Source organism: Parasteatoda tepidariorum, chromosome 2 (genome assembly GCF_043381705.1).
Source record: "Parasteatoda tepidariorum isolate YZ-2023 chromosome 2, CAS_Ptep_4.0, whole genome shotgun sequence".
In the NCBI taxonomy this organism is placed as follows: Eukaryota; Metazoa; Arthropoda; class Arachnida; order Araneae; family Theridiidae; genus Parasteatoda; species Parasteatoda tepidariorum.
The window spans coordinates 54929460-54943280 of NC_092205.1; the positions used below are offsets into that span (position 1 = coordinate 54929460).

The window sequence follows — 13821 nt, forward strand, 5'->3', positions numbered from 1 at the left end:
ATATATATATATATATATGTTATTCTGATAAAAATGCATTTTCATTCATCTTTTTGAAGAATGTTAGTAATTAAATAATTAATTTGCTTAAACAAGGACAAAAAAAACTTTAAAAAATAAAACTGGGGAGCAAATTTTTTGTTGCATTTATGCAAATGCTTGATCTTGCCTTAATCGAGTGTGGGGTTTTCAAATCTAAAATGATCTCTGCTTTTAAAGCTACAGATTTTTTTACATTTAAATAATACTTTTAGTTTATTTTTCATCAAAATCTACAAATTTAAAAACGTTGTATATAACAGGGACAAACTTCTAGTTTGAACACATCTTCGAGATTAAATTTATATCAAAACCATGCCCGGAAATATCATCGTACACGGATAGGAACACCTCCCTATTCTGCTTAGAAGCTATTCTATATTCTGCTTAGAAGCACACAAAGAAACGGTTAATAGTTGGTAAGCGCCTCTATCGGCGTATGACAACATTACCAGGCTAAAGTTCCAATACAAATTAAACCTGATAATGTGCCCTAACTCTCTAGTTCATCGCATCATTTACGCAGCACCATGTTATATATAAAACATATTTAATCTTCTACATTTCAAGGAACATAGACCAAAAATGTCGTTAAAGACGGTAGCTTGGAGAGAGAAACCAATTGCAGTTATGAAGTCAGGGATGCGTAAATATCTAATATCTGTTAAAAAAAATCACTTACAACAGAAAACAAAAAAAAAAAATTCTTAAATGTAACTTGTTCTGAAATTTTTATTTTTTATTTTTTATATCTTTCTTCGATTCTCCAAAAGTTTATAATTTTTTAAATAAATATTACTTAAATTTCAGAAATGTTTTTATTTTTATTAAAGTTCAAAAATATAATAGTGAAACTTTGCATTTTTCAACAATTTGATACAATATTTTTATGATTATTCGTTCTATGTATTCTATTCATTTTATATATATTATACATTTTATATATTCTATTCAATCTATTTATTATATTCATTCTATTCATATAATTTTTTATAGTATAAAATATGCGATGTATCAATACAATTCAAATTATATTAATAATTGTCTTTATTTTATGTGTGAAAAAAGACGTCTTCTTGAAAACGCCTATAATATAAGCCACTTCAATATACTTTTAGCTTTTCAAAATACTTTAATTTCTAAATAAATATTTATTACATTATTACATTCAAAAGATTTCTTACGTTAAATCCTATCTAGTGCAACAACTGTTGCTTAAACTTATTTGTCATTAGCACTGAATCATTACTTGGTGCTTTTAACCAAACAAAATAATTTCTTTAACCTGAAAAAAGGCGGCTTTTTACCATTAATTTATATAAAATTTATCAATAAGTGTGCCAGCTCACAACATTTTGTCAATTTAATATTGCAACTTTTTTTCAGAATTTTCAATCCAATATGATTTAACTATTAGCAATTCATTGCAATTGTTTACATTTCCAGAAAAATTCAGCTTCCTCTGCAATGTTAGTGTCCATAATGGGGAAGGCAATACACTACACCCTACGTTCTAGAGGATGCCATGATGACATCCAAAATCACATTTGTTTCTAAATCCGTGTTTTATAGCCTCAATCCTAAAAATGTTTTGTAAATGTTTTCAGTACATACAGTTTCTCTATCTCTGATATAGGGTGTATATCATGTATAATACGTGTAATGCACTAAGAACATGACCTTTTCATATGCATTGAATATATATATATATATATATATATATTCAATTTGTTTTGAAAAAGATATCAATCGTATACAATCGTCATGATTCGCATTTAAAATTTCTAGTTAAAAGGCAAAGCAGTTAATATACACAACACACAAAAGTTATTAAAATCAGAAAACTAATAATACATAATAAAAAATAATTTTAAAAAAATGCAAAGCTTCATATTTAAAATTTTTTTTCTCCATATTTTTGAGATTTTTAGGATCAATAAACATTTNTATATATATATATTAATATTATTCTTAATGAATATTTAATAAGAATTTAATAGTTACAAACAAATACTTACACTATTTACCAACATTAAACCATACACATAATCATTGCATTGCATAATGGGTATTGAAAGGCTAATGCATAAATTCCAATCATTGAATGGTAAGTTATTGGGATGTTTTACTTTATTAAATTGGAAATTTATTGAAACTCAGAATGTTCTGGAAACCATTATTCAATGATTCAAATTTTGGCAATAAGCAAATACAAAGCTTAATTTATCAAGGATTGGTTTTGAGCCTGTTGTAACAAGGGTGTTAAATTTTTAATGAACTAAACCGATTTGAAATTTGTTTTGTAACTAGTGTTAAAATTAATTTATACAGTTACTGAAAAGTTTAGGCTTTATGCATATCTTGAACAATCAAAAAAATACAATTGCCTTTTAAAATTTCTTAAAAGGTATGTTAAGTTAATATTATTTAACAAATTATAATAAGCACAATAATTTATTATGAGAAGTTTCAAATACCTCGCCCTATCTGATTCGGGTATTCGAAGACGAACAGAGACCCATACAGTGCGAGAGTATCAAGCAATAGATAACCGAAGGCACACGAATCGTATCAGGCAATGAGCAGGGCACCATAATCAGATGGAAGGATAGAGAAAACTTGCAAGCGAGAAAAACGCTCCAAGTTTAAAGCCACAGGGTGGCAGTGCCTTTCTTTCACATACGAGTTGTCAAAACCAAGACAACAGCTTCAAAAATGCTATTTAATTTTTAAAAAGTACTGTTAATCTTTAAAAATATTTTATTCACATTGTTTTTCATATTTTAAACTCTAGAATTCGGTAATTATGGAATTAATATAAAATTAAATTTAAATCATTCAATCATAAATTAATATTATTTTTGATCGGTTGTCGTTTTTGTGGAATGAATTTTAAAATAATAACTGCTCTTATTGTAGGCGGAGAATGACTGCAACACAAGGTTTGAAACATCCCTGGTTGAAGGTAATTAATTTGAATGTTTTGTATTCCAATAAGTTTTTTTTTATATTTCAAAGGTTAAGTAAACACCAATGTATATTATTTTAAGTTTCATAGGTGATGTTTATTTTGTGCCTTTATTGCCAAAAGAATTTCAAAAATAGGTGAATAATAGAAGCAATACTAAACAGCGTGAAATGAGGAAAAATTAAACTGGCCAAGTTTCGGTTCGAAAGTAAATAAATAAAAACTTTATTCACTGTCTGAATACAGAAGCGGTAAACAGTGTAAAAGGGAAACACTGAGATAAGGAAAGCGAAATTAAAGACATGCTACAACAAGAAAAAAATTGGTTGAGCAATAGGCTTGAGGGGACAAAATTGAGAACGATAATCAAACAAATGAATTGCGGTAAGAAAAAAAGATGTGGTGGGGCTAGGGAAGAACTCCAGATTTTGTACAATGTAGAAATGAAAGAAAAACAGCTAAAATATAGAAATAAAATTTTTTTCTAATTCTTCATTTTTTGAAAATTTATTTTCTTTTACTTTCTACATCTTGTAGCATTTAAGGTTCCCCTTTGCATCGAAAGCATAAATTTTTCTTATTTCACATCGTTTGTTTGACCATCTTGATCTTCTCTTCCTACCTTATTGGCCGACCCCTTTATTCCTTGCAGCAAATTGTTCGTAATTTTCTTCTGAATTGCTGTGTTTCCGTCTTTCATTCTTTATGTGAACACTGTAGAAGGCTTTTCATTATAGAAAAGAAACTATATATGTGTTTATTTGTCTATATTTACAACATTTTCTTATTGGATAACTTTATATGTAGAACAAAAATAGCAGAAACTTTTATATTCTGAAATAGTTTAAGAAAATCTTAAAGTGGAATTGGCACATAAGTTGTAATCTCATTTATCTACAGCTTATATTCTATTTCTCAATGTTACACTATATTTTTCTATGTTGCGCTATATACTTACTTATTGTTTCGGCTTTTTAAATAATTATGTACCACAAGAAATAGTGAAAATAATAATTTATAACTACGGCTTCTGTAATTGCTTTGTTCCCCTTTCCCTCATTAAATCAAATTAAGGATCAATAATGATAAAGTGATCTTATTTAAAAATATGTATTCATCAATTTTCATTATTGCAAATTTGAGAGATTTTTACAAGTGTTTCTTCGTTCATTAGTAGTTAAATTTAAAATATACTAAATACAGCTTTCAAAACTAAAAAGAATCTTTAAATTAAAAAGAAAATATTTGCTCCAATGAGACCATGCCATTTTTTTAAAAATCTTTGAAATCAGTTTTGTTTTAGTTTCGTAAGAAAAAAATAATTTCGTAAGTTTCGTTATTGTTACTGATATCTTTAATGTTCTTATCCATTAGGGCATTTATAGTTCAAAAATCACGAATTCTATGACCCAGAAGCATTCTGAGAGTATTTACTAATATTTTGATGCCAGATCCTGTTTGTAACACCATTTGTTTTCGTACTTTTAAGCATAAAATGTCATTTTTAGTTGCATCTGCTTTTGGCTCTTTTGCCAGGAAACTCTAGATTCAAATTATTAAAAACCCATGTCTCTATCGTCTAATCTTCAGTTTAGTCGTTCAAAGATAAACGCAATTTTCACACATAATTCTTTTAAGTCACACAGCAGAAATAAGTCTTATAGATCCCTTTTTCTGCACAAGTACAAATGTAATTTTTTTGCAATATATTAAATCATTAAAAAAAGAGATTGAATTACAGTCGTAATATTTTATTGAGTTTATAATACAGTGCACGGGCAAAAACATCTAAAAAATGATTAAATAATAATGTGTTAAGTGTTTTTTTAAACATATTTAACAAAAATAAACTAATAACCATTAATAAAGCTGGTAGGCAAACTCTTAACTAAGATGAAAACTGTCTATTGACTGTTTTCAGCTCATATTATGAAATAAGAAAAAAAATTACTGCACCAACTAGAATCCTAGTGATGAAAGCACAATACTTTTTCCGTTTTTTTCCAACACATACGGAGCTTCTAGTGTTCTACAACACTCCTCAATTGGCGGTTTCAAACTTGTAAAGAATTCTTCTAACCGCAAACTTTGAGATTAAATAAAAAAACAAACTGCTGTAAGTTATTTTACAGCAATTTTCAAATGAAAAATTCTAACAGTGTAATATGTTAGAGAAAGATATCTATCATCTATTGGTTTTTGACAGCGCTTTTGCTGACATTATAATTTTTTTTGCTTAAAAATTAAACTGTTTGTCTGCTTCTTTTGCCTTTTTTAAAGTTCTTATGAATTCTTGGACTAAATTTATGCTTTAATACTAAGAAAATTATGTGAATGATGGTTTAACTCTTCTTATATACTAAGATACATTTTAAATTTCGTAGATCCCCCATAAGACAATTATCAATATATATTGTTATTTTCTTTTCTTAAATGATAGTGTATGATAAAGTTTTAATTGAGTTTTCTTAATAATTTTATTATAGCTTTACTTTACATTGTAGGTTATAAACATTATATGATAAACATTAACATGATATGATAAACATTAGCTTGTACTCTAAATATATATCAGTCATCATTTTTCATTCAAAATAATAAAAACCATATACCTATCAGGGTAAAAAAGTAGAAATTTAAGAGAAATCGTTTAATTTCTATTTATATATGTGTTTCCGTTAAAGTGTATAATTCAGTTATTTCGTAGAATAACTTAGCATTTCATGAAATAACTAGACAAGTCAGTTAAGGTACATAATAGATTAATTGATCATAAATAGCTGAAATCTCTGGAAAAATACAATTTATCCATATTGCGGATGATTAATTGATAAATAACAATGGAAAGCAAATTATATAATTTATTATTACTCATATTGCTCGTATTAATAACTATGTCTAAAAGCAACGGAATGAAACGTACACACATACATGTCATTGCAAAGCAGGTTTAAAACTTACTGAAAACAGCTAAAACAGATTTATCGTATTTCAAACTTAAACGATCAAGTAATTGTTCGTTTTAAGAATACATAGTTAAATCGTAGAATTCAACAATTTTATATTCTGTAACTGATTTGACTAGTTATTTTATGAAATACCTAGTTATTCAATGGAATATTTTCACACTTTAACGGTAGCATATATATTTAAAATCAATTTGACAGAAAAGTAACTCTCTCTCCCTCTGAAAATGTATTCATGTCCAAATATTAAACATTCTTCTACTAAATACTTAAAATATAAATGCTCATTCCAAAAATATTTAAGTTACTTCGCCACTCATATAAAAAATGACACAATTTTCAACTATAATTTTCGCTCTTTATGTAGTATGGATAAATGCATTTTTGAAAAAAAAAACTGCAAAACCTTGTATCTTTGTCAGTTTAAAGAAACCTCTACCAGTCATATTTAAGCAATCAGTTGAAATTATTATGAGCACTTTTTGTGTTATTTTTTAATGAATATGGAATAAAATATATTCCCAGTAGTTTTATGAATTCCAAAAATGAAACAGCTATATATGTTATTTTAAACTAATAATAGTTTAAAGCGATGTGAAGACAAATTTTATACTTTTTACGTAATTATGTCTTTATGCTGTGTGGTGGAACAACTTAAATATTGCTGAATATAGTGAAGAAAAATTATTGGTATATTGTATAACATAAATTTTTATTATGAAATTATATTATTAAAGTAAAAAAAAATCATTTGAAATTGAGAACGATCAATGCAACGTAAAAAATATATGAAATATTTTTTTTTGCATACTTGGATATTTTATTTAGTGTTTTAGTGATAGCTCTTGAAAAAAGTCTAAAAATTGCAATTCTAATCATATCATAATATAGTTCAGTATATCAAATGTTAATATTTATTTCACTAACTATCTGTTAGTTTACAATAACTTTTGTGTTTTCATATTTATTTAAACGAAATATTACGTTATATCTCCTATTCTAATTAATATCAATGGCTAAAAGCGTAATTGAAATAATTGAAGTATTTTAAGGGTCAAAAACATGAATTCGTTAACAATAAAAATTGTTTATTTAGAGAAGGGTGTTTCTGTGTCTGATTTCGTAACTTAAATTACCGTCTGCAATAATTAATTAGTATATTTGAGGTCACCCCCTCAAATAATTAAGACTAAGTCTCTAGAATGTGAAGATCTGATCATTAGATCAAAAGTTATTCAGGGTGGTTAATTTCTTCTTGGTGCTCTTTGCTTTCTAAGAGAAAATGCAATATTTATCATCTGTAATTTTATAAAAACTGCAAAAGAAAAAAAAGGAACTAATAACATCTAACAGGAAAACTAATAACATCGTAAACAGGGATGAAATCAATTTATTACCTGATTATGTAGTGTTACAGAATACAACATGAATATTGCTGAATAAAGTATGTACAATATTGAAAAATATTGCTTTATTATGTAGCATCATATTTTTTTTTATACTTTAATTGATTCTTAGTGTTGCTGTTAAATGCAATAGAACTTTAACCAGTATGCAATAATTTTATATTTCTGTTGTTTTGTAATAGATATTTGCCTTTTTTTAATTTTTTAAAAAGAAGAAATTATATTAATTAACGGATGGATCATTAAAAGTGATAAATGTGCCATTTAAAATAAGGTAATTTATTTATAATATATATATTTTTTATATTTTATTTGCAGAAGGGTGAACCAAAGAAAGATACAAAATTAGACAAAAAGAGATTGAAAAGATTTGTTATCCGTAGAAGGTGGCAGGTATGTTAATTATGTACATTTTTTTACTAGAACTATTAATTTTATTTTCAGACTTTGAAATATATGAATATTTGATATAATATAACAGTACGCTCCTTAGAAAAGTTTGAACAAGTTTTAAAGTAATGTCGTTAAATTTTGGGACAACCTTAAAACTGAACAAAAATCAAGCATTGTGCTGGTTTTTTTAGCCAATTTTAGAGAATTTTTTTAAAAATTTAACAACATATTGAAGCAATTTTAATCTGTTCAACAAATCTGTAATCAAAATCTGTAAACAAAATCTGTAAACAAAATCTGTATTAATCTGTAAACAAAAAATAAATAAGTTACAATTTCCTTGGGAAAAAAATCATTTATAATTTAGAATAATTTCACCAAATTGATAATGAGTAAAATATTTTTTTATAGTATATAGATTATTTTATGCTTAAGCATTGTATTAAAATAAATAGAAGTACTTAAAATTGTTCATAATGTATCAAAGATAATCAGTTTTAATATAAATAGGAATATGAAATCTTAATAAATATATTTTTAAACTATTGACTAATTCACTAAAACTTCCTTGTTCTTACATATGATTTTTTTAAACATTAAATATTTTCTCAAATTTTACGTCAATAAATAATTGAAAATAGGAAGAAAAATGAAAAAAAAATTATTAATGAAACTATGCTAAAAGATTTGTATTATCACAGAAAAACTTTTTTTATTTAAGTTATACAATTATTTTATACTTGAATTAAAAATTTTGATACAATACGAAAAACAATAAGATCAAAGTTTTTACTTTTATTTTTTAGAAAGCTGTGAATGCTCTTTTAGCCCTAAAAGCCATGGGAGCCACAATTTGATGTCATTTCAATTAAGCTCAAAGACTGTATTTTCTATTATGAATGTTTTAAAATTTAAATATCTTTTCATTTTCAAAAAGTATCTTTTTTTACTATTGATAATAGTTGAAAATGCTTTATCAAAAGTTTCATTTTTATTTTCCATTCAAAATAATTGCAGTTTGTTAATTTTGAAGAAAAAATTTAATCTCATCGCTTTTCTGATAAATTATGTTGTAATTATATTTATATTTTTACCCTGCTTATTTTCATTTTATTGTAGTTATTTATTTATTTATTGTTATTATTGCTATCATCCTTACTGGATTGTTCTATTATTGTTTATTTCGCCTTTTCCTAACATACTTTTTCGATTAAAATAGCGTATCATCATTCATTTGTTATCTTCTTATATCTACCTTATGTTTACTATCTATTCATGTCTAACCTTTTTGTCATTAAACAATCAATTGTGTCATTATTTTCTTGTAAATAAATACATTGATTTACCATATACTATCTTTTGAGATTGTAGAAGACCATAAAAAATTGAAAAATACTAAAATATTGCTGCACCACGAAATTTTTTTAAGAAAAAAAAACAGTGGAAATACTTTTAATTTTTAAGTTTTAATTTTGTGATTGGACTCCTTTTGTGTCTATTTTTATTTAAAACTTAATAAACCAGCATCAAAACTTGAAATCATTTCAAATTGTCAGGATTAGTAGTATTTGTGGTGCTACACCACAGCATCTAATTATGGTTGCTCTTTAGTAAAGGTCTACTTCTTAACGGTTAGAGTAAGAACTTTCGTGGAAGATTTTTCCGCAGGTACTTCCTCTCTTAAATTTCTCTCTTCAAATTTTTTTTTTTTTTTTTACCGAAGCATATTTGAAGAATGCTTTTCTGCATCTTAGTTCTGCTTAAAGCGCTGAGATACAGTGGTTTTTTTCTTCTTTTAAAACTGAATACACAATATGACTTTATCAATTAATATCTATTACTGACTCATTTAACCTCATGCTTCTTGATATATTAAAAAATATTAAGTTTAATTTGTGAAGTCACGATGAAATTTTAACTTTATTTCCAAGGTAAAAATTTGCCGATTTCATACATATTAAATAATTCAGGCAAATTTCGTTCATCTTTTTTCTATAATTTGAGAAAGCAAGAATTCTTATATAATTTAAGAAAATATTTTTAATGTTGCCCGAAAGTAATGTATTATTAATATAATAGTTATTGCAAAATATTCACAAGTCCCTTTTATGGGTTTAATTTAAACTTAATGTTGTTTCTTGACCTTATATTGGGCTTTAATGACTTATGACTTGTTTATGTTCCATGTATATTAACGCAATAATAACGACAAGTGACTTGGGTTCGATACCAGTGATGGCTGGTCGATACGAATTTTGCATCCGGCTCGCACCGACCACTGTGGTCGGTGCGACCCGGATGCAAAATTGAATACCCTCGGTAGATGGATCATGGGTTACAGTCCCCTTGCGTTAAGCCAGCCGTGAGAGGTTTTTATGGTTTTCCTCCCCATTTAAACGCAAAAGCAGGATAATTATATCAAAAAGTCCTCCACGAAGGCAAATAATTCCCAATACTTGATCCAGGAGTTCTCCTCTTTTCTGAATTGGGTTAAAAATTACAAAACTATGGAGTTATAATATGGAATTATAATATGGAGTTATAAAAAATTACAAAACTATGGTAGAAGTAAAGTCAGAATTGGGTTGGCTGTTCAACCCCTGTTATAAAATAAAATAATAAAGAAAATGATATCAAGATAGGGATCAATATGAAGCCAGGGACTTGGACTAGTATTAATTTCCGTGCAACAAATCTTGCCGATCTTGTTTTGTTCACCTGATATAAAATGGTTTTAGGATAAGAGGTTATGATAAATTTCAAAATTTTATCGAAATGGTTTCTTAAGTGGTGCCTTCGATTCGAATATTACAGACATCTAACCAATTAAGTATTTTTCATACTAATCAGATAAATGTTTTTCTTAACAACCATTTAATTATATTTTGGTGGTTCCTAATGTTCCCTTACTCAAAAAGAATTAATTTGCAACCCTACATTTTGCACTGAGAATTTACATTTTGTAGAAAGAGAGCATTTTCCATTTATAAAGTTCTTTAATTGGCATAACTAATGTAAGCACTTTGCTTGAATCAAACTCCAGTGTTGCTAAATATATGAAATAAAACGTGGAAGTATTATTACTTTTTGAAGCAAACATCATCATTCTGCTCATAATAATTTTTTAGCTTGATTAATGGAGAGAATGAGACATTATACTTAAAAAAAAAAAAAAAAAAAGAAGAAGGCTTTATACACTGACTTGTGACCAGATTGTGATGCGTTACTTACATGTTTGAGTTTTGAAGGGTGAACTATATCAGTTATCTTACAGCAGTTCATTAATTGTTTGCTTCCTCTCATCAATGGTAGCCTCAATACTTTTTCCAATTTAATTTTGCTGCTATTAGAATCCGAGAGTTCAATTAATGCACTTTTGAATTTTTTAAATAATTGTGATAACTTCAAGTTACCAATACAAAATTTTAAGGAAGAAAATAATGAAAAATATAATTATATCTCTTTTTATTATCATCAAGTTATGTCATCTTGGATAACAGAATCAAATGATTTTTAATATGCTGGGTCATATTCTCAATAACTCATATAAATCAGCATGCATATATAACAAGCATATAGAATTGTATATAGCATCATAATAACAATCATCTGTAACAATCAGATATAACAATGATATAATCATACATCATATACTTATGTAGCATTTAGATATCAAGTGCAGTATCTGATTTCTTTTTAAAAAATGTTGAGAATATCCCGTACGTTAATCCACCTGATTGAACAAAATAATTTTTAAACTACGTATTTCATTTTATATAAATGTGTCCACATAAAATATGTTCTTTGAAATATTTTTGTAAAAAATCTGTCGTCAAGCTTTTTAAAAAAACAAAATAGGCTTTTAGTTGCTCAAAATATCATTGTATTTGAAAAAAATATAGAATTTAGAAGGAAATGGATATAAAAATATAAATGAATAGTGGAATTGTAAAAAGTAGGAAAATTTCAGAAAATAAGAAAAGAAATTGAAGCTTTTTAAAGACATGAGAAAAATTTTAACGAATCGGAGATTAAGACATAAAGTAGAAAATTAGATAAAAAATATATCTTTTTTCAATCATGCAATGAGAAACTTGAAATTAATGAATTTTAGAGTTTAAATTTAAAAATATAAAATTCAAGAGATGTTTCTAAAGTTTGAGAGTTAATAAAATAAAATATATTTCATTTGTCAATCCAAAACCATTCTTAAGGGAAGTACTTTTCGGTGGTACATACTTTTTGTAAAAGTTTAAGAAAGTAAAAGTGTTCTAGGCCATAGTAAAAGTTCTAAAGCCAATTTGTTTGGATTGAAATAGAAATATTTTCAGGTATTTAGTTTAGTGTTGATTATTTTGTAGAATACAAATGAGGAAAACTTAAATTTTTTGCTGATTATTCTAACATTTACTATTTTTTTAATCATGCATCTTATGCAGTCGTGCATAAAAGTTTAGCTAAAAGCATTGAGATCAGCAAAGCATACTTGAACATAACTTCTATTGAATTGGCACTGAGTTAATTGCATGTAAAGCATTTGTTTTGTGACCAAATTAGTATCTGAAAAATTTAAATTAGCATTAACAGAATCGAAAAATTAAGTAAATAAAGGCAACGTTTTCTTTAAATATTGATAAAAAAAACTAAATGTATTAATTAAATTTATGAAATCTTATTATTATTATCTTTCATTATCTAATCTTATTTTAAAACACATCACACACTTAAAATAATCTTCACAGCAAAAATATTAGTTTAATGAATTTATTCAGTACAAAATGCAATGTTAGTTTAAAAAAATAAAGTATTCTCTTAAAATTAAAGATTATTTTTGTGTGAAAAATGAGTGATATTTAAACCAAAGTAATTTTAAAAAAAGATCAATGCCTGGAAAAAAATTGCAGTAAATCTCTCTCATATATAACATTTCAATATTTCAGAAATTTTCTAACTGTTTCAACTTGTTTCAATACAGAAATATCTAGAATTGCTTCCCTTAGAAAGGGGTAGCGAATTTAGTGGATGATAAATTTTCTCCTTTAGTCAAAATGATTTGTTTCTGTAAACTATTTAAGGTTCTTAGAATTCTGAAGCACGTTTTGTTTGTGGTGCACAAGTTCAGGTGAAAGAATCGTCATTATTAATGTGAAATAAAATAACGACAAACAATCGAATTTTGGTTTAAACATTATCATTTTTAAGATTTTTAATATTTTTTTAGCAGTTAGGAATGCATTGTTACTTACAGCATACTAATGAAGGCAATACAATTTACTCATTTTTGCTTCAGATTTAAGCCATTCTTGAACCAAAGGTTTCAAGGAATCAGATGTCTCACAAGTATAATAAAGATCTGGACGTTGCATCTTTACTATATTGTTACGATAGAAATTATTCAAATGTTATGAATTCTAATATTCTTTTCTTACGTGCAGTACAATATTATCAGTTATAAATGTCCCTTAAATTTAATTTATCACTGGCATTAAGGGACCCATACAAATGATGAATGTGCTGCTCTTAATCATATATCTTAAGTTTGACATCACACAAGGGAACATGTAAGAATTAAAGCAAATACTTCTTTCTCGTGGAAGACTTATATATCGAAACCAAATCGGATTTATGCTGAATAAAGAATAATACCACAATTTACTCCATTTATGTCCTGGCTTTGATACAATTAGGCTCAGTCTGATTGTGAGTATTTTGTTATGAATTCATTGGATTTTTCTATGCTATAGGTACGGTAATAGGTACAGGTATGGTAATAGGTACAGGTATGGTAATATATGCAGGTATGGTAATAGGTATAAGTATTTTTCGTTAGTTGAAAATTCTTAATATTTCATACAGCCAAACGCGAGAGCTTTATTTCATAATGAACCTTTACACACCTTGAACTAGAAGAAAGTTTTATTTTCGTTCAATTATCGTAAATAAAAAACGAGTAGAGCGAGAATTTCAGTCTTTCTTTTAATGCTGTCACCCTACTGAACAACCGCCTAGAATATTGCCCATATTGTTTTTATTCGTAGTGTAGGTGGTC

The 13821-nt window shown here is 26.6% G+C and overlaps 1 protein-coding gene across 1 annotated transcript in view; it reads left to right on the forward strand.

The window, feature by feature from the left end:
* Positions 1 to 9089, forward strand: part of LOC107441429 (myosin light chain kinase, smooth muscle) — a 31468-nt gene extending 22379 nt beyond the window's left edge. Inside the window, exons 8-10 of the mRNA XM_016054685.3 lie at positions 2959 to 3004; positions 7698 to 7772; positions 8579 to 9089. Of these exons, the coding sequence (XP_015910171.1) occupies positions 2959 to 3004; positions 7698 to 7772; positions 8579 to 8629 (172 nt within the window). The 3' untranslated portion in view covers positions 8630 to 9089. The remainder of the gene's footprint in view (positions 1 to 2958; positions 3005 to 7697; positions 7773 to 8578) is intronic.
* Positions 9090 to 13821: the final 4732 nt, after the last annotated feature.